Raw genomic sequence first — 22,452 nt, forward strand, 5'->3', positions numbered from 1 at the left:
GAAGTGTTCTAACTTCTTACATGGAGACTCAGAGCTCCAAGAACAATATGCCAGTAAATAATCCAGAGGTTGCATGACTTTTTAGGAACTAGCCTTAGAAGCAACAAAGTGCCCCTTCTGTTGTATTTTATTGTTCTAAGCAGCACAAGTTAGTTAGCTTGCATTCAAGTTAAGGACCACCTGTCAAAGAGAAGTCCCAAAGAATTTGTGGCCATGTTTTAAGACCTCTGTAGCCATACAATTATCATTGTTACTTTCTGTACTGTGTATATAATCTCTTAACTAGATAAGAAGCTTCTTGAAGGCAGAAGCTATACATTTCTCTACAGAGGTTTAGTACAACATTTATGAATGTAGAGCTAAGTGAACACATTTAAAAAAATCAAATTGACTTGGATAGGCAGGAGGTTTAGTGGAAAGACCCTGATCATTAAAGCCAAAGAGAGTTTGGTTAAAAAAATGAATTAAAAAAATGTACCCTTTGGCAAATCACTTGTCTTTCTAGACTCAGTTTTCTCACTCCCCGCTCAAATGGAGACATTATACCTATCTCAAGGATTGTTGTAAGAATTAGGGATAATATGTGCAAAATGGCCAACACATATTTGATGCTAATGAGCATTGTGAGGCGTTGTGGCACTGTGGCAAGCACATAGATGCTTAAGGTGACAGAGTGGTTTCAAATCCCATTGCTTTCTTTTCTTGGAGGGCAAAATGGGTATAAAAGTATATTATGTCTAGGTTTATTGTAAGGAAGATTAATACATCATGTAAAGCTTCCAGCTCAGTCCCTAACACATAGCAGGGACTTAATACCTGTAAGGCCTGTAAGAGTACCTGTTGAGTAGCCACAGTTAAAATTGCTGTTCTTTTGTTTGTACACTGATTCATTTATGAATTTATGCATCGAACAATTATTTATTTAATGCTCATATCTCATAATAGCTTCATTTCTTAAGTCCTTGCTTGGTAGGGCCTGTTAATGCCTAGATCTGGGAAGATACATTCATGGGTGGAGAATTGGCCCTTCAGCAAGGAGCTCACAGGTGCAGGCCAGCTGCTTGGGACAGTATTCTATTTGAACACAGGTGCAATTGAGTTTTAATTGTCCCTGTTGACTTTTGACCCGAGAGTGCCTCCTGGCTTCCTCCAGTTATAACCCTTTTTGCTCAGATATCCACATGTGTCCTTTCCTCTTTGAGCCTGTCTTCTTATTTTTTTTTAAAGTTTATTTATTTTGAGAGAGAGAGAGAGAGAGAGAGAGAGAGAGCGCCAGAGCACATAAGTACATGCATGAGTTGGGGAGGGGCAGAGAGAGAGGGAGAAAGAGATTCCTAAGTAGGCTCCCCACAAGGGGCTCCATCACACGAACTGTGAGATTATGACCTGAGCCAAAATCAAGAGTCCGAGGTTTAACCGACTGAGCCACCCAGGCGCCCTCGGTGGGTCCGTGTTCTTTACTACTGTGTAACTACAGGCAACATGTGAGCTCTTTGTGTCTGTTTTTGCTGTTGTCTTTTTAAAAAGCATTGTTTTCCTAGCTCAGATGTGTCAAACTATACCAGTCTGGTCTGTGTGGTGCCAAGAAGGACACTCAGTCATTTCTCCAGGTGGTTCCTAGGACCTGAGGCTCTATTAGGAACCATTGACTAGGAGCTCCTCCCTTTCTTCCTGAAGATCCCTCCCCAAAGCCCTAGCCTTAGCCTTTTTTTAAAAACGAGTCTAGAGAATCTGATAAATTGTCTTTGTCTTTAGAAAAATACACAGACACAATACGAACACAATGTATTTTGCAGACGATTTTGAGGTTATTCATGGCCACCTCACCAGGTGGCATATTTCTTCGGAATGATTCTGTTTTAGTGATTGTGATTACACCATCTTCTGGCCTTTTGCTGAGTTCTACTTGAGGATCATAGTGTACCTGTGAGACTTAGGTCTCACTTTTCCAAGTCCTGCATCAGTCCATTGCGGTAGACATGTGATGTATTTGGCTGCCAAGAACTCGGCTTTCCTTCCTAGCCAAGTATCATCTTCTGCGCCCACAGGATGCAGTTGACTGGGTTTGTCACCAGGGGCCTTGCCCTCCTCTAGTCAGGGGATGAGCTCATGCCCCAAGTCAAGTCCTTTGGGTGCTTCCTGCCTGGAAATGGAATCTTGACCAAAGGGATGAAGAGATTGGACATGATGGCTTGCCATTTCATCTAAGCACTTCTGCAAAATGGCCAGACATGCCTGCTTTTCTTTTCCCCAGACCTGTTCTTCAGATTCCCATTGAATCCAGAAGTTCCTGATAGCCTTCTAGTGAATTCCCTTTTGCTCAAGCTTATAAACTTGCCACCAGATAACACTAACTGAGAAAGCAACAGACAACAAACTTGTGGAGGAGAAAGTGGCATAATGAGAAAGATTATGACTGGCGTTTGGAGAAAGGCAGACCCAGGTCTCAATCACAGTTTTACCATTCACCAGCTGGGTGCCCTGAGGCAAGTTCATTCTTCTCTTAGGATGTCAATGTCATTGCAAAACAGGGATAATGAGTCCTGAAACCTTGATTCTCAAACTTGGCTGTGCATGGAAATCACCTGGGGAGATTTTAAAATTACTGGTGCCTGGGTCCCATCCCCAGAGATTCTCTTGAATGATTTTTGGGGTGCTTTCCTGGGTGTTGTGATTTTATAACGCTCCCAGGTATTTCTGATGTGCAGCAGCGTTGGAGAAAATTGACCTAAAGAAATTCTTCAAATTATAGAGGAGATTAAATGATGATAAGCACAGTGGAGGGATTGATAAAAGTCATTCTCCTTTCCTTTCCTTTCTTAAGGTGAGCCAGAATCGCTTGCCTTTGCTTCTAGTACAATTTTCTTTGTTTGGAACAGTCATCGCCATGCATGACAAGCACGGTGCAATATAACCCTGCTTATTTATACCATTTGAGGTGAAGGCCAATCGTAGATGTATCCAGAATTATAGAATATACAAAAATGTGGCTACTGGCACATCTGGGGAATAACTAGGACGAGTTCAACAGTGTTTTGTGAGAACGTTCTATGGAGTAACTGCTTTAATGAGAGATGAAATTGATTTATAATTACCATGGCAACAGCAAAATAGAGTGATGTCTCCCCAAGGGACCTGGACCAGGACCCATGAGGATTCTCTCCCACGTCTTCCCTGTAACTTGCTGAGTGGCTTTGGCTCAGACAGTTCATCACTCAAGTCCTCGGTTTCCTGAGAGCACATTTTCTGATGGGTGCAACTTCAACAGAATTTTTTAGGAAATCTGTTGATGTGACTGTTGTTAAGACACTGATGAAAAGATTCTATAGGAAGCAGAGTGAAAGCAGGGCCTTGAGCCTCTCAGAAAAGATAATTATAGATATCGGTTCTCCTATCTCCCCTCTTCCCCTACCCCACAGCCTCTCCCACATCTTACCATGTAGGAACCTGTCCAAACCTCTATCTTTATGAAGGGCTTTCTATAGAGAGGGTACCAAGGGAAACTCCTATCTTAGCCCAGGGCTTCTCTACCTAGGAACTACTGACATTTGGGGATGGATTTTTTTTTTTTGGTTGTGGGGAGCTGTCCTGTTCATTTTAAGATATTTAGCATCATCCCTGACCTCTACCCACAGATTCCAGTATAAGCAAGCCCCTCTCCTGTCTGACATCCAAAAGATGTCGCCAGACTCTGCCAAGTCTTCACTTCCAGTCTCAGCGAAATGGGTTTAAGTAAACAAAGCAGCATAAATGTTGTGGGTGCACAGTGGTTAACCTCCTTAGTGCCCTCAAATCCCAGGGAGCCAGACAGCTATCAGGAATCCCTACATCCATTGTTACAGATGGGGGTTCTGAGTTCCAGAAAAGTTAATAGTAATCATAATAACCACCGGCTACCATTTATTGAGTGTTTATTATGTGTTATGTGCATGGCTAAGTGCTTTATATATTATATTGTCTCAATTAATAGTTACATTGACAGAGCTTGCAAACCAGTGGCCAGTAGGCCAAATTCAGCCTTCCAGTGTGTTGTACTTGGCTCACATGGTATTGGCTCATAGAGTTGTTATTTTTCTTTTGAATGTCCGTTTCTTGCCAACATTTTAAGATTGAGTGAATTCATATAAAAATCTACGTCCAGCTTCTTTTTAAGAAATTGGTAAATTTGGGGATACCTGGGTGGTTCGGTCACTTAAGTGTCTAACTCTCGATTTTGGCTCTGGTCATGACCTCATGGTTCGTGGGTTTGTGCCCCACGTTGGGCTCTGCACTGAAAGTACAGAGCCTACTTGGGATTCTCTCTCTCTTTCTCTCTCTGTGCCCCTCCCCCACACGCAGTATGCTCTCTCACTCTCTCAATAAATAAGTTTTCAAGGTAAATTTGGCAGTAGGGGGTCAGATTGGCTCAGTGGTAGTAATTGTCTGGATTTTAGATGAGGCATGTCTCCTTTGCACTGCAGTCCCCACCACTCCTGGCTGGGACTCCCAACTGTGTGTCAGATGCCATTTGGCATCATGTTATTTTTCTTTTGCTTCCCTTGTTGATGTCGCACGCCTGGCTCCTCTAGGTTGTTGCTCCTTCCTTATACCTACCCTGTGTTGCATATATTACTGTTCCAATTTTAAAGTTTATTTATTTATTTTGAGAGAGGGAGAGAGAATCCCAAGCAGGCCCTGTGCTATCAGCGCAGAACTGGATGTGGGGCACAAACCCATGAAATGTGAGCTCATGACCTGAGCCAAAATCGAGAGTTGGACCCTGAACCGACTGAGTCACCTGGGAGCCTCAGTTCCCATTTTAAAGATGGGAAAACAGAGGCTCAGCCAAAGGAAAGCTCTTGTCCAAATTCACACAACAAGTAAGCTGGGAGAGAAACCCGAGCCCCGACCTTGCCAGCAAGCATACCCGTTCCCGACATCACAGAGTAGCTGCTGGGAGAGCCTCCCTGCATCCCAGGATGCCCCAGCCAGATCTTCGGCAGTTTAGGGTTTCCTTGGAGAACCAAATCTCATTGCCCTTTTGCTCACCAGGAAACCACATGTCACCAGCATAGGAAGAGTGTCTTCTGAGTGTAGCTCCCAAGCTGCGTTTCCCCTATGTCTGTGCCACTCTTTGGTCTGTGTCCAAGGGCTGCTCACACACTCCCACGTAGCTGAGGGGCCAGCTGGTGTGTGTGCTTCTGCCTAAGATGAGGCTGCTTGCCTGTGGGGAGGCTGTGATTGCTTTAGGAAATTAAGTGGGAGTGATTAATTAGGAAATGTACTGAGGACTCTGGAAAGAAATAGCTGAAAAAGAAAAAAAAAATTGGAACTCTAAATATGGAATGCTTCTGGCCACATGGCTAAGGATGCTGTGTTCAGTGGAACTGAAGGCATTTGATTCTGTTATTTCTGCTGCTGCTGCTTTGATATACCCCCCTTGCATAAGGATACTGGAAGGAACCACAGAATCAGCTGGCTCAACCTCTTCTTTCACCAAGTGGCAGTGAGAGCTCAGAGAGGCCACCAGGGGAAGCTGGCAGCTTCGAAGGAACAGCAAGGCTTGAGACTCAGAAAGACCTGATGTATAATCCTGGGCAAATCTCTGAGTCTTGGGCTTCTTACTGTGAAACCAAGGTAGCACTGGCCATTGCCAAGAGTTGTTGCAAAGAATTAGTGAACAAAAGCATGAGCACTGACTGCTTCTAAGTAACATGTGCCAGGCACTGTTCCAGCATGTTGCTGTGTTTTCTTACTCTACGACAGTCCTATGAGGGGGGTACTATTATTAGCTCAATTTATAGATGAAGAACAAAGGCACTGAGAGGATACATTATTTACTCAGCGTCCACAGCTGGTCAGCAGCAGAGCCAGGTTTCCTATGCAGTCTAAGAATCCACCTTCTCAACCACTAAGCATTCAGCCTCCTTTACATATTGTATAATGTGTAGGTGACATTATATAATCAATAAAATAGGGAATTTATGTATGATACAATTTATTGTGTATAAGATAATTAACATGTAAGTAATTAATATATAATGTGTTATATTAGGTGGAAACCTATGAGATTGCCTTTTTTGTTAGCAGGAAATGTTTAATAGTAGTAATTTCATAGAGTTCATCCTAATATATGATACGTAAGTCACAGAAATTTTTCCTTCTCTCACCTTCAGTGAATTCCCAACTTTGAACCTTGGTTTCTTCCTCCATAAAGTGGGGCCAGCATCCCCACTGATGCTGCTATACTGTATCAGTCAGACCATGTGTGGAGAGTACCTAGCACAGTGCCCAGAAAATAGGATCCATTATTTTTTGTTTGTTTGTTTGTTTTGCTTGTTTCCAGTCACAGCCATGGCTCCCTACACACCTGCAGAGTCCTGATATGTAATAGTCCTTTCACCCCCAGTGGTTTGGCTTTTGGTTTGAGGGTCTCCGTGTCCAAGAAAACTTGTAAGTTATAGGTAAAGTATTGGGCCCAGGGACTGTTTTTCATTCCATGGACTTTGATATTTTCAATATGCTTCAGTCTAATATAAAGCTTCCTGTCAGGCCAAACTGAATGTGTTGCCTTCCACTCACTTAAGAATTATGGTGCTGCCTGCATGAAATACCACCCCGCCTAGGCTCGTTCCTTCTCTGTTTCCCCTTGGGTCCTTGTGGTAAAGCCCCTTGCTATAGTTACTGAATTTTTGTTAGTGAGCCTTGTCTTTGGAAACTCTACCCAACTGGAGTCCTCTCTGTGGGTTTTAATGAAAGTTCTCTCTGATCCCTTGGGGTATGGGCTTTGTATCCTTGCAGGAGAACCATATGGTGATGGCACCACTCTCTTTACCAAAATGAGAAATAAGACTGAGTCCTCATCTCAAATCCTGGCTGTGACTCTGGATGGGTATTCTGAGTCCTTCCAGTCAGCCTGGAAGATCATTAGGAGACTAAGTGATGAGTCCGCCCTCATCCCAGAGCTCTTCTGCTTTCCCAGGGGTCTTGGAGACTAGAGGAAGTAGCTGAAGCAGGGTGTGGAAGGAGGGTTGGGTCTGTGCAGTAACCCTAGAGTAACAATAAGAGCTTACTTTCATGGGGACATTACATTGTGTCAGGCACTGTACTAAATGTTTCTTATTGTTTCATTTAATCCTCACAAGACTAGGATTAGGGCCTGACTGAGGCACAGAAGGGATGAATAGTTTGTCCATGGTCATACATGTGACAAACAGTAGAGCTGAAATTCAGGCCCATCTGTTTGACCCGTAACTTTGGTTTCTTAGCCACCATGCTCTATAGCTTATAGTCTTCTTTAATTTTGAGGAACTACCAAGTGGGCTTCCTTGATTCCAAAGCAGTAAGTTTTACTGATTCCTAAGTGTGAAAGCAAAAGCAGAAAGATGGTGCAGATGGTCCGTGAATTAAAGCCCTGAGCTACTTGTCATCTCAGTTGCTGCTTGGGTCTCTTTTGTGGAGCTGTGCTTCCTTGTGAAAGTTTCAAATCCTGTAAACAGGAGACTCAGGGAAGAGTTGTATAGGACATCAGGTACCAACATACTATCCATTCGTTCATTTGGCAAAGCTGTACTCAGTACACCCATATGCACCTGTGATGCTCTGATGACCAAGCCATTTCTTATCTCCTCAGTTTGCTCTTCCGAAAAACAACCACACATCACACCTACCACAATGGCTGTAGTCAAAACAACAAAACAAAGACCAAAAACCCAGCAAGTAACAAGTGTTGGTGAGAATGTGGAGAAATTAAAATACAATGTAAAATGGTTTCTGTGAAAAGCATAAAAATAAAACGGTTTCTGTGAAAAGCAGTATGGCGGTTCCTCAGAAAGTTAAACATAGAATTACCATATGATCCTGTAGCTCCACTACCAAGGTTACACTCCAAAGAATCGAAAGCGAGGACTCTAACAGATACTTATGCCACTATTCACTGTGGCATTATTCACTAGCCAAAAGGTAGGAACAATCCAGGTGTCCATCAACAGATGAATGAATAAGCAAAATGTGGTGTATGCACACAATAGAATATTATTCAGCCTTAACAAGGAATGGAGTTCTCACACACAACAAGGATGAGCCTTGAAAACATTATGTTAAGCAAAATAAGCTAGACACAGAAGGACCAATGTTGCATGATGTCACTTAAATGACATATAGAATAGGCGAATTCATGGAGATAGAATGTAGATTACAGGTTATCAGGGGCTGGGGGTAGGGTGGGGAATAGGAAGTTAATGCTTAATAGGTATAGAGTTTCTGTTTGGGGTGATGAAAAAGATTTGGAAATAGATAGTGACTGCGGTTGTGTAATATTGGGAATGTTCTTAATGCTACTGAGCTATGTACTTAAAAATAGTTACAGTTGTAAATTTTATGTTACATATATTTTACCAAAAGATGATAAAAAAATAATCTCATCACAAGAGAAGCAAAAAGTCTTCTCTGTAAAGGAGCAAAATCTTACAGACATCTCTTATTCATCTCAGCACCCAGGCCTTACACCTAGCACAGGGCCTGGTATATAGTGCATGCATATTCCTTTTTTTGCTGAACCAAACTGGGAACAGACTAATTCCATTTGTAGTTGAAAATGGCAGTGAGGCTGTTGAGTGTAAATTTTACTACCATGGCAACTGTGGAACACAAAGACAATAAATATGAAAATGCAGTAATATTTTTGGCAGGTGGGGTCAGCCGGAGGTAACATGGCCCATTGCAGGTAAATATAAGATTTGAGGGAGAGCAAAGTGTTAGTGATTGTTACAAAAACTCAGAAAGCACCCAAGCAGTGTCCTCTTTGTTCTGGTTGGGAGCATTCAGACAGCTTTCTAGGCCAATAGAACCAAAATGGGTAAAAGGTTGGAATCCGTGTTGGTGTTAGACTCCAGGAATCTTTGTTCGAAGCTCTCAAGGGCAGACGAGAGGCCAACCATACTTCTCTCCATTTATTCATGACATCGTTCAAATCCTCAGGAAGAGGCGTTGTGGGTCTACACATCTCCTTGGCTGTTGGCAGAATGCTATCCACTATCTAAGGGGAAGAAGACAGACCACAATTTGGCATTTAAGGAAATAGACTGGGAAGAGATGAGAGGGATTCATCTTGCTGCGTTGTCTCATGGGCCAAAAGCTTTGTTTCGAAGAAAATGGTTTCTAAAAGCTGGTGTGAGTTTTGTGTTACATTTAGTTGTGCTCCTTCTGTGCACAGAGGCTTAGATAACCATTTTGGGTGGGAAAGAAAGTCACTTCTTCTCCTCCCCTCCAACACCCTTTCCCTCTTGACTGATACACACATTTAATCATTATTAGCAAGTGGGGGTCCGTCTTAGAATCCAAGGGCCTGATCTCCTGCAGTGTCCACCATCCTGCTGTCAGCCCACCTGTGACTTCCTTTCAGACTCAGAGTTGGGAGCTGTATTCCCTTCTTATGTTTTGTGTGACACAGTGTCACCATGAGAGAGTCTGGCCCTCTGACACTACTCGGGGGGTAGACCCCATTTGGAAAGATTCTTAGGCAGCCTGTGGAGGAAGTCCGGAGCTGATTTCATGACAGTAGAAAGACCGTGGGGTTTGGAATTAGGGCTGCATTTGAATCCAGGTTTTGACACTCGATAGTTGTAAAACTGTGATGAGTCACTAAACTTCAGTTTCCTTATCTGCAAAATGGGCACAGTGGTAGTTAGGTCTTAGGGTTCACTGTACAGCCCCTATTCATGAGAAGTACCTGCATACAACCTGCAAGTAAGCATCTGTCCAGTGCTTGGCAGCTACTGCTGGTGTGAAGAAACCCAACAGCAATTTTGTGTTGTTTGGATCTGGCACTCAAGCATAGTGATGCTGGTCTGCTGGAAAAATCCCAGCCAGTCGTAATTTAGTAGAGGTCAGGGTAGCATCCAGCTGCATGCCGTGATACAAAGAGCTAACATTTAGAGATGGCTCGCTATATTTAAAGCACCAAGCTGATTGCTTTATGCAAGTTATCGTGTTCAATTCTCACAACTCTATATGTTGGTCCTATTATTATACCCATTTTTCAGAAGACAAAACTGAGGCTTAATGAGGTTAAGTGACTCATCTGAGACCACCCAACTAGTAAGCACTTGAGCCCAGATAGTTTGACTCCAGAGCCCCAGTGCATCAGCAACACATGGCTGCTATGGCAGGAAAACCTTCCTTGAGATTGCTTTGCAAGCTGACCCAGGAAGATGCCAGTCTCAAGATCTGTCATGTGTTATGACCACTCAGTCTTAGAAGCCTGTGTCTCATCTTGAAAATCTCCCCATTTGCCCAAGAATGAAGTCCCCATTCTTTGTTGCCTTTCCAGGCTTGCCAAATCCAGTCCCCATCAATCATGCATTAATTAATTAGTTCATTCTTTCATTCACTCTGTCAACATTCATTTGCTCAACAGCGCCTTTGGACCATGACTATTAGTGCTGGAGATCACTTATGGAGTACTTACTAGACCCCAGGCACTGTTGTGGTGACTTTTACACATTACTCAGGTACTCATAATACAACTCTACATGGTAGACCTCATTACCGCTTACTGCTTATTACTACTTTACAGTTGACAAAATAGAGGCCATAAGGAGGCTAAAGTAGTTGCTTAAGGTTCCAAGAAGTGTGTCAGAGCCAGGAGTCAAATCCTTTCATCAACCCTTGATCCGAGGAACTTTCTTCCCTTTCTCAATGCCTGTAGCATTAACTAGTTCTCTAAACTTTTGGTTCCTAAACTTGAGAAGGCATCAGAATCACCTGGGCTTGTTTAAAAATAATTTTTTAACATATATTTATTTTTGAGAGAGAGAGAAAGAGAGAGAGGGAGAGAGAGAAACAGAGCATGAGTGAGGGAGGGGCAGAGAGAGGGAGAAACAGAACTTGAAGCAGGCTCCAGGCTCTGAGCTGTGAGCACAGAGCCCGATACGGGGCTCGAACTCATGAACCGCGACATCATGACCTGAGCCAAAGTCAGACGCTCAACCGACTGAGCCACTCAGATATCCCATGGGCTTGTTTAAACACAGACTGATGGGCCTCACCTCCAGAAGTTCTGATCTAGGAGGTTGGAATGAGGCTGAAGAATGTGCATTTCGAATAATAGGTTCCCAGGTGATGCTGATGCTCCTGGCTGGGTGACCCCACTTTGGGAACCACTGTTCTAGTCCAAGCTCTTTGAGGACAAGGATCCTATCTTTGTTGTTCTCCTTGCATTACAGTACCTGGCACAAAGTAGATGCTTGATGTGTCTTTGTCATTTTGAATTGTTTGATCACATATTCATTTCTCCTTCATATACCATGTTTTTATTTCTCCATGTGCAAATAGGCTTTGCCATGTAGGATTTAAACTCCTGGGGGTCAGAAATTTCACCTTCTTAAAAAAAAAAAAAAAGGAATTTCACCTGATATTTCATAGCATCTTTTACAGAGCCAGCCTCGCACACACTGGGTGTTAGGTAAATGTCAGTTGGTCGGTTGGTTGATTCAGAGACCAGCCTTGCTAAGACCGAATTTACAAGCCACTTGAACTCTGCACGTATAGCTCTTGAGACAATCTCTAGATACCTAGAAGAGGTCCCAGTATATAGTTGGTGCTCAGTAGTGCCTGTTGAATGAATATCCTCAATCTCTGTGGCTTTGTGACCAAAAACCTCAGGTTTCCCTCATATCTTGAGCACAGTTCCAGCTTGGGAGCTCAGCCTCAAAGTGTAGTTTGGAGGATGGAATTTTCCAGGGTTTTTGGTTTACCCAGGGCAATGATTCTTAACATTAGCTACACATTGGAATCACCTGGGGGGCTTTAAAATAATATTGATGACTGATACCTACCCCTGGAGATTCTGATTTCATTGTTCTCAGTGTGGCCTGGGCAGCAAGTTTTGTATAGATCCCTTGGTGATTCTACTGTGCATCCAAGAATGGGAACCCTGATCTAGAGCACTTGGTGGCATAAATTTCTCTTGAGCATTTGTAGAAGGTTGTGCATGTATGTGAATATGAGTGCACATGTGTGTAGAGAAGTGCAGGGCTATGCGCTCCTGGAGTGGCACAGAGTGATCCTCTCTGACGCTAGAATAAGGGTACAGGAACTAGAAGTCAAGCCTTGGGTAAAACCCTGGCAAAGCCAGAGGGTACTTGAGAGTGCTGAGCAGGCCTGCCTCTGTCTCCCATGGCTGCCTTTAGCTGACTGTTGGTTGCCACATTCCGTGGCCAAGGAGGCTCTGTTTCAAGGCTGAATGCAGGTGGTGTGGCTTTTGCAAGGCCCTTTTGTTCACTCTCAAATCAGAAGGGGCTGTCCTCCCAGGGGCTGAGGTGTGGGGCTTAGTATTTGGCATCATGCACATCAGTGCTGAGCTTATTCTTAGGTTTCTCAGTGGAAATGCACCCGGCTACTTGAGACCCAGGAGCTGGCTGAGAGCAATGGGAAAGGTCATGCCTGGGCCCCCACCCTAACAGGTTGCTTGACTCAGCATAATCCTGGTGTAATTAAGCATGACAAGAAGAAAAGGGGGAAAGGGCTAGCGGTTACCAGTGTGCACTCAGCCCAGGCCCCCAGGGACTAGGGTATTCAGAAGTGCCAGCTGTTCTCAATTTTATTGGAGCTAAGACTTGGCTCACCTACAGCCATCTCCACCAATTTGTCCCTGGGCATTTGGGGTGTGGTTCAGTGGACCTGTAGCATCAAGTATCCCAGAGAGATGGTTGGGTGAGTAATTCTTCCCTTCTCTTCTCTCTTGTCATATCCTCTCAGAAGCTGTGTGTGAGAGACACAATCACGTTAGTACATACAAATCACCCACTGTTGTCTGAGTGGTTGTATTAGGTAAGGCAGGCACTGTGCTGGGCCCTGGAGCAAGGACTAGTTCCTGAGACTTGGTTACACTAGTGGGAAAGCATTTAGTCAGGATAAAGTCTGGAATCAAATCTAATCACGTACTTGAGCCAGATAGATAATATAAATGGGTGAATTGGGCTGCCTGTGAAGACATAGGGAATGATGGGGGCTCATAAGGGCATACGTGAACGGGGGACCACACGCTCAGCAAAAACTCATTATTTAAAAACCCTTGTTTTCCAAGCAAACAAAACAGGGTCTGTACAGTGGGATTCAATGGTGGGGAGCCAATGTGACACCCACTTCTAGCCACTTAGGGTGGGGAGTACTCAGCCAAAAGACTGCAGGCTCCCTCATGTCTATGTGCAGGTCTAGAAACCTAAATTCCAGAATGGACTCATGATTCTGGAGGTGTTGTCTTTTGGGGCCAGCTGCACCCACAGTTGCTGCTTAGGGAGTCTACATTGAGCATCTGTGAAAGCTTCCAGAATGCAACTGGCCAAATCAGGAATTGACCAGGAATCAGGAATCAGGAATTGGTCTGGTGGAAACATCTAATAAGACTGCAAACATGATAGGGAAGAAATTGCAATGACTCTGCCCTCACTCTCCCTTTATGTTCCCTTAGGAACATGAGAAGCAAAGGACAGAGGAAGGAACAGAGAGGGATCCTGAGCACACTTACCCATGTTTCCTTCAACGTAGACTTAGGAGAGCTTGGTAGATTTCTGTCCTGCTCCCACCCAGTTTCCTTCTGGTCTCCTTCTTCCTCACCTGCCTACCTTACCCAGCACTGTGTTCATTTATCCATCACTGAACTATGGACCCAGATTTCCCAGGGGGAAGCCCCAGAGGCTTTTCCTGTGGTCTCAGTTTCCTGAGCTCTACTCTGCAGTACTAGGGTCAATGGCAAGGTTTCTGTGGATCACGAGGCCTTCAAAGGTCAGAGCCTCAAATGTCCTTCCAGCAAGAGGCTTGTGAAGAAACAAGTCACTTGTGTTTATGGAATTTGAATGGCAAGTCCCTTTCTCTGGGGTTTGAAGCACTACATAGCTTCTAGTGCTTGCTCACTTCTGACATGGAGCTATTTTTAGCATTGTTCTCCAGATATATGGGACTCTCCCACTGTTGTTCTCTTTTTATTTGTTCATCCATGTGCTTGTATTTTCCACAGTGAGTGTGCTGCAGTGAAATGGTTTCTGCAAAGCCCCTTGCCTCCTTCCTAAAACAATTTACCCCTTTGCAGTGCCCCACACACCAACACCATGGCCCCAAGCCACGTCAGAGTGAACAAACCACAGACTGAAATTGCAACCATTCAGGAAAGAGGAGTCTTTAATTTGGGCTTAAAATAGTCCACAGCCTGAGAGTTTGGGGGACCAGGAGCAAGGTGTAATCGTAGGAGTGGGCATTGGAGACCCACCCTGGAATGACTGGGCAGAGACTGTGGGCAGAGCGAAAGACAGGCATAGAAGTTGGGGGTCTGGGCTGGAGTCCCCCACAGTTCATTTAATACTGTCTTCTTGAGTCTGTTTTCATAATGGAAAAGTGAATGACATGGCAATAAAAATACATGGCAACCACCTACTCCATTTGGAATGGTGTGTCTGCTCCCCTCTTTCTTCAAAACTCTGTGCAGGCATCATTGTAATATTAGCTGTAATCAGAGCCACCATATTGCTGAACTCCTGGGTAACTATGCACATTATGTCCTTCAGGGGTGCCATTCTCACTGTATGCTCTTGAACAGCATCTCCTGAAGTTGTGCAAGCAGCAGGAGTGGTGATAATAAGAGTAAAGGGATGTTGAGCATTTATGGGCTGGGCATTGTCCTGTCCTCTTGATATGCATACACTAGATTAATTCCCAACCCATGAAGAGGACATTGCAATTGTCTCCATTTTACAGATAGAGAAATGGAGGCACAGAGAATTTAAATAACTCCCTGCATCATGATGCTAAGTCAGCCACGGTGCAGAATAAGCTTCAGTCCAACCCTGGTGCCCATACTTAAGCATTATGCATCACCCTCCATGTTAATATTGTGGTTTTTATTCTTCTGGTTATTGTGAATGCTGCCTGTCTTAGCTCAGGATGCTATAACAAAATGCCATAGACAGGATGGCTTAAACAACAGACTTTTATTTCCCATAGTTGTGGAGGCTGAAAATCTGAAATCGGGGTACAAACACGATTGAGTTCTGGTGAAAGCTGTCTTCCTGGCTTGGGTATGGCTGCCTTCTCTCTTCCTCACATGTGGAAGAGAGTGGTCTGATGTCTCTTCCTCTTCTTATAAGGGCACTCATCTCCTCATGGGGCTCTACTCTCACGACCTCATCTAAACATAATTACCTTCCAAGGCACCCCCTCCAAACATCATCACACTGGGGATTAGGACTTTAACAGAAGAATTTGGGGGAGACACATTCAGTTATAACACTGATATTTCCTTGTTTTCAAACCTGCCAGACTTTGTAAGCTCCTAGATCAGGGGTCAGCAAAAATTCTCTGTAAAGTACATATTTAGGCCCTTGGTACCAGTCTCAATAGCAGCTACTCAACTCTGCCCGTGTAGCACGAAAGCAGCCACAGACAGTCTATAAACAGATGAGTGTGGCTGTGTTCCAGAAAAACTGTATTTATGGGTACTGAAATTTGAATTTCATATATTTTTATGTGTCGTGAAATATTATTCTTCTTTTGATTTTTCAACCATTTAAAAATATAGAAGCCATTCTTAGTTCATGGGCCATACAAAAACAGGCAGTGGGCTTGATTTGGCCTGTGGGCCATAGCTTGCTGACCTCCATCCCAGAGTACAGGGATTTGGAAGGTTATGTATTTATTTTAATCCATGGCTTCCCAGGATCTCTCTTGATCCTGACCCTCAGTTTCCACCCATAAATGCTGATTGAACGAATTACTGCATAGTAGGCTCTCTGAGGTATACTAGATGATTCTGGGATACTGATTTTCGGAAAATGAGTAAAAAGTTCCCTTTACTCAAAGCAAGGGATGGAAATCCAGTCTTTGTCACAATTGCTAGAAGACGGCAGGAGCCTCCCTTCAGGGATTTTTGTAGAACAGCGAAAAGAGAATTTTTTTTTTTTTCTGCATGAAGTGTAGAGATTTATTCTTCGCAAATAGACCTACAGAATGTGATTCGTAATAGGAAACAGATTTTCCCCTGAAGATAAATGGAATGTCCCCCACCTCCCAAACTGAGAAGAGAATTGTTTCCTCTTTACAAAGGAAACAAATTGGATTCTCAAAGGAATCATCAGAGAAGTTTTAAAAATTGTCATAATAAGCAAGATATGGTTTCATGAATGATGAAAGGGATATTTGCCTCTTTGGGTCTGGACATGCAGGACTGGTTGGAGAATCAGATGAGCCCTTCTCTCTCCCAACCTAGCTCTTGTCCCTAGGCATTTTATTGGTGCCAGATGCAGGAAAGTGGCTCCCACCTGACTGGGGTTGGTGGGTCCATCACTGCCCCGCTGGTGTACTATAAAGGTATCCTCTTCCTTTCTAGCTCTTCTTCTTTAGCACACTATTAAAGAAGGTCCTTATTCCTCAGCCAAGCTTCCTGTTAGCTACATTCATTTTAGTCCATGGGAGAAGGCATTACAAATGGGAGACTTGCCTGAGCAAAGGCATGGTACTTGAGATGAGCCTGGTGTGTATGTGGGGTATGGGGGGGGGCAGTGGGTGGTGTGGAGAACCTGCCTAGATAGATGAGCTCTTTGGGCTACATTTCAAGGCAGCCAGGGCACAAGGCTGAAGCCTCTTGTCTTGCTGAGAGCAGAGAAGCACAATGATGCTTTTGGTTATGGATGCCAAGAGTTGGTACACAAGTAAGAGTGGCTGGGTGAGGGAGGAGCTAGTCATTTGATCCAAAAGCCTTAATTTTCCCATTCTTTGCTGGATCCTGGAGATGTACAGGAGACTCCCACACAACCCTTGCCCTCTGGTTGTTCATGGTAAAGTAGACAGATATAATTCGTTTAATTCCTTCAATTCCTTGTGATGTAGGAGAGCAGAGAGCAGGGAGCCCTGACAATCTAGCCTGCCTTCCAAAATCATTACTTCGTGGATAATACTTAGATGTGCGAACTGGGGAATGTTGCATAACCTCTAGGGAGCTCAGTTTTCTGTAAAACAGGGCCAATAATAGTACCCACCTCTTAGAATTTCTGTGGGAACTCAAAGGAGATGAACAGTACCTGACACATAGTGATAAATCAACACATGCCAAACTATTATTATTATTGTTTATTATTATTATTATGCTTTCCAGCAGTTATACTTTCCAACATTTGTACAACTCTTTTAATTTATCAGGCCCTTTATCTTGAATATTTTATCATCTTGAAAGCCTGCTAAGGTTCAGTAGGTGCTATTAACCCCATCCTCACATGAGCAGAGCGGCTTGCCCCAACCACACAGTTATACTGTGTCGTGATCCCTGATGGTACAGCTTCAGCTCTGTGCCGTTCTGCTTTCTTGCAGGGGTACGGGGCCATGTCAGCCTGATGGGTGATTCCAGATAGGTGAGAAGTATTCTCTGCTCTCAAGGAGCTTATAGTCTAGTTGAGATTTGAAGAGCCTTGTTCTAGGAAGTAGAGAGTCCACATACAAGTAGAAGCCACTTTTGCTGTCTCCAGCAAGAGAAAGCAGGCCAGAAATGGACTGGCCAAGAGTCCTCTAATGGAACCATCAGATGACACCCAGAATCTTCTTGTGCTGAACCTGCAAAGACCTGTCTCTGATTTCCTGCATGTCACTCGGCAAATTCCCTCCATGTGTGAAATGAGCAATGGAGCCAACTCTCTGGTAGATGGTGTTAGCTCCAAGTTGCATCACATTCCACCCCCTCCTCCTTCGCAACAGACCTTAACATTATTCTGTGATTACTTCGCATCATCCTTCCCAAATGTGCATCAAATTAAAGAGTTATTAGGGCATGGCAGGACATGTTTATGGGGAAGAATTTCCTTTAAAGTCACAGCTCAGCCTGAACTCACTTTATTAGTGTTTATACAAAGTATGTAGTCTGTTCCAATGCAATCCATGTTTATATTCCTGTAGCAATCATTGCATTCCTGGGGCTGCTCCTTCCTGTTTTCTTAAAGTGATTACTGCACCTATATTAAAAGTTAATAGTGTGTGTGCTCTATGGCTGTTGGGTTAGGAGATGTGCATCATTTGGAGAATGACACTTAACCATGACATGTCCTGCAAATGGTATAAGCTTTGAAGTGTTTGCCGCCCAAGTGGACAAGAAGGGACATTCCTTAAGAACAAGGACATTGTGAACAGTCAGGCCCCTTGGGAGTACTTCCTTTGTCACTCACCTCTGTTGTGGGTTTTTGTGACTGTAGCTAGGATGACCACTTGTGCTGAATTGCTTAGAACAGTCCTAATTTCTGCCTCTTTGCCTGAAATAATCATTAATGGCATCTCCTTTGATTCACAAAAGCATTCAAGTTTGGATGAGAAATTATATGATCACTCTAGTTCTAACTGGTGATCAGATTTACTGGTACAAATGAAATACTGATACTGAATTTGGATCACAAGTCATTGTCAATGAAAGACAAATGTAACTCAGTTAAAAATGTCAATAAAGAGCTAGGTTCAGATCACTCAGCCATTCAACAAATGTTTATTTGTGCTTTTTATATGTCAGACATTGTGCAGGACCCTGGAGATTCAAACATAAGTAAGATACAGCCCCAACTCCCAAAAAGTTGGAGTTTACTGGTTTAGCTAAAATTGTGGGTATGTTAAGGAAACTCTCTGATCAGACCATTTCATTTTGCCTTTCACCCCTCAGGACTCTATTTTTTGCAAGTTGATTGATTGCTAAGTTCTCAGGCACTGACCTCTAACTGTCTGAATATAAATGCCCTTGGTGTACTTACCAGCTTGTAATCATAGATAAGGGTCATAATCTCTCTGTGCCTCCATTTGTTCATTCATAAAATGGGACTAATAATAGCACCAGCCTTGAAGGCTGGTTGTAAGGATTACAAGAGGCACTGAATGTGAAGTACTTAGAATAGTGCTTAGTACATGGTCAACACCCAGCACACATTGGCTCTTGCATAATAATTACTCCACAAATATTTATTTAGACTCTAATGTGGGCTGGCTGCAGCTTTCCTACCTCTGTTGACTAGAACTTAGGTGGCCTTCTTAAAAACATAATTTAAGGTAATGTGTGTTAATGGAGTCCAAAGCCTGTGAGAATTTTCATGGGTGAGAATTCAGGGTCAGTGAGATTCTGACCCTGGGGATCAACCAGTTTATTTTCCTCCTTTCAAAGGTTGGGGGCAGGTAGCTTTTCCAAAATCATGCTATGGATTAGAAACAGAGCACAGAGAAAAATCATGGATACTTAGCTTCTTAGGCCTTTCTTTCCCACTCTGCCAAACGCCCATGTGTATCAGTCAGTACGGACAAGACTATGCTGCAGAAACAAATCCAGATTAGCAGTGGCAAAACACTATAATATTGTATTACTTTCTTATATCAGAGTCTAGTGTAGTTGGTCTTGGTAGTAGGCTGTGACCATCTTGTCACTCAGGAACCCAGGTTCCTTCCATCACAGGACACTATCATTTTTGAGACATGGCCTACACATGTCAAAGAAGACAAGAGAAGGGAAGAGAGTATAATGTGAAGGATGTTTTATAGCCTTGCCTGGAAATGGCTTGTATCACTTTCATCCACATTTCTTCAATCAGAAATCAGTCAGGTGGTCCCACCTAGATATAAGGGGTGCCCAGAAATTTAATCTTGCTGTTTACCTAGGAGGAAAACAGAATTGTTTGGTGAACACATAGCATTGTTCCTGCCATATCATGTGCCTTACATTTCTTGCCACATTTTCAAAGGCTGATCCCAATCTCTTCTGAGATTTCTGTTTCATAATTTCCAGCGATTTGTGGAGCCTTTCACAGATGCCCTCCTCTATAGGGTAGAGAGGGGTTTTAAGAATGGGCCTTCTGGGAAGAATTTGGAAGGTTTGAGATTTCTGGACATGTAGTCATTACCTGGAGGTTACTGCTCAGAAAGAAAGAAATTGTCATATGTCATTGTAGGAAGAATTGGGGAAGGATTTATTCTTTTGTTTGTTTCTGAGAGTCAGGACTGGGATGCCCTGGGGTGTGTCATGAAGGGAGAGATAATCCCTCTGGATGTTTTATTGAAGGGTGTGCTTGAGTGGACTAGGAAGATCTGGGAAGAGAGCTGTGGATTGGAGTATGCGTGCCTTTGAGTTTAGTTCAGCACTGAGGTCTCACTAACCTATTCTCCATCTTCCTGTGCTCATGTTTTGTACGAATAATAATCAACAAATTAATGACAATGTTTACATATTGGGTATTTACTAGATGACCGGTCCTTTGCTAAATCACTTTCTCATCTCATTTAATCCTCACAACATCCTAGGAAATAGGCACTGTTATTATACCCATTTTACAGACGAGAAAACAGAAACTTAGGGATGAGTTTGCCTAAAATCATTACCACTGTCTGGTAAAATTTGAGCCCAGGCTGTCTGATTCTAGTGCCTGCTTCCTTAAGCATTATGCTCTGGAGCAGGGAGAAGGATCTCAAACTGCAGTGCCTGTAAGGGCCAAGCAGGTGGCATAAGTGAGGAAGCAGATGAATGAGAGTCCATACCTTATCCAAAATGGGCACTTGCCTCTTAGCTATAGTTTCCGGTGGCCATGAGAGCCCAGTGGGTCAGATCACCTGATTTTTTGGAGACAATCTAGAATTCCAGATTTGTATGTGAAATGCTTCCAAATTGGCAATTAATTAATAAATGTTAAAAGTATATCAAGGGCCAGACTAAACATGTCTGCAGGCCAGAATTGGCCCATGGGCTACCAGTTTACAAGTTCTACTCTACTGCCTCCAGCAAAGAGCTAGATATGCCCCCTGTATGCCCTTTCCTGCTGGAGCATGAAGCTGAACAGAGCAAGACAGGGGCCAGCCGGGAGCCCTCCTGCTGCAGGGAGAGGAAGAGCAGAGACCCATGCTTGCCCGTCCTCCTTGTAGGGCCCTCACCACCCCCACATCCAACCATCCAGGTTGCCCCTCTCTCTGGCTCCTCTCCTCCCTGCAGGTAGCTGTCTGTATAGCACTGGCTGCAAACTTCTGCAGGTGTAAAATTATATATGCGAGAGTGTTGCCAAGTCAGAAATTCAGCCCAGGGAGGCTTAGTTCCCAAACAACTGAGGTAGTGTGAAGCCAGTTTTTTAAATCAAATTCAGTCATTTCTCTCCCGAATGCGTGTATGTGTTTTTAAACTTGTATGTAGTTATGTAACTGATGAGGATGAAGTGAAAAAGTCAGAAAATAAATCAGTAATGTCTCTGTTGTACAGGTTGGGGGGGGGGCGGGTAGCATGAAGGGGAAGCTCTGTGAGGGTGATCCACAGTGAAATGTGGCCACGTATGACCTAATGGGGTGGTGATTTGATGGTTCTTGAACACATACTGTTTCCTCTCCTCTATCATGAAAGATGAATGGATGGCTGGGGAGAGAAAGCAAAGAAAGAAAGACACATATAAGCATAGGGCCATCTGAGCAGATTCTAAGAACTGCCCTTGGGCTTATCAAAGTACGGCCAGATTTCCAGGTCTTCGATGGCTTTAGCTCTGCTGGTCACTTTAGCCATGAGAAAAGTCCTATTTCAGCCAGGCCACTTTTTCCAACATTTTGCGGGGGAGAGAGGGAAGGGTGCGTGAGTAATACATATTTATTGCAGAAAACATTGGCAGTCCTAAGAGGCAAAATGTAAAATATTTAAGGAAAAAAACAACAAAACTCTTCACCCCAGCATCCAGAGAACGCTAGTGTACATTTCTCTGAGTGTCTCCAAGGGACCTCACTTCATCCAAGGTGTCTGGGAGGAAGTGAGCAGAGTGTGATATGTGGTTTTGGCTCCCACAGAGCATCACAGTCCTTTGGGAGACGAGACAAACACACAGGAAACAGGCAGCACACACGAGGTGGAAGGAAATGTGATGAAAGGCCAAAATGGATTGTGCAGAGGCTAAATGATGCAGAAGTTCAGAAGTTCAGAGAAGGGAGAGTCAGTGTGGGATGGAGAGGCTGGGAAAGCTGCAGAGAAGAGGCTTGGGGGGGCCTTGCAAAGCCTGAAGAGAAGCCATATGTTTCCCGAGGTGGCCAAACCAAAGTACCACAAACTGAGTGGCTTAAATCAACAGAAACACATTCTGTCACACTTCTGGGGGCTAAGAGTCCAAAATCAAGGAATCGGTATGGCCGTGCTCACTCTGAAGTGTATAGCGGGGGGATCCTTCCTTGCCTCTTCCTAGCTTCTGGTCCTTGGTGGTCCTTGGCATCCACTGACCTGCGGCTGCCTCACTCCAGCTCCTGCCTCTGGTGTTTGTTCCTGTCCTCCCTGTGTTTGTCCTGTTGTCTTGTGAAGACTCTAGGCATATTGGATTGGGGCCACCCTAATGGCTTCATTTGAAACTAACTCCATCTGCAAAGACCCTATTTCCAGATAAGGTCACATTTACAGGTATTGGCAGTTAGGACTTCAACATATCTTTTGAGTAGACATAGTGGTAGGATTTGGAGGGA

The 22,452-nt window shown here is 43.8% G+C and overlaps 1 protein-coding gene across 2 annotated transcripts in view; it reads left to right on the forward strand.

The window, feature by feature from the left end:
• The window catches only part of SLIT3 (slit guidance ligand 3), a 593,416-nt gene that overhangs the window by 13,907 nt on the left and 557,057 nt on the right, over positions 1-22,452 (forward strand). The window contains exon 1 of one of the 2 annotated variants that reach the window (XM_049647814.1): positions 7,317-8,704. The exons of the other annotated variant lie outside the window; for it this stretch is intronic. Within the exon in view, the coding sequence (XP_049503771.1) occupies positions 8,691-8,704 (14 nt within the window). The 5' untranslated portion in view covers positions 7,317-8,690. Of the gene's footprint in view, positions 1-7,316; positions 8,705-22,452 lie in introns of those variants that run through there. 2 annotated transcript variants of the gene reach the window in all.

Source organism: Panthera uncia (genome assembly GCF_023721935.1).
Source record: "Panthera uncia isolate 11264 chromosome A1 unlocalized genomic scaffold, Puncia_PCG_1.0 HiC_scaffold_17, whole genome shotgun sequence".
Classification (NCBI taxonomy): Eukaryota; Metazoa; Chordata; class Mammalia; order Carnivora; family Felidae; genus Panthera; species Panthera uncia.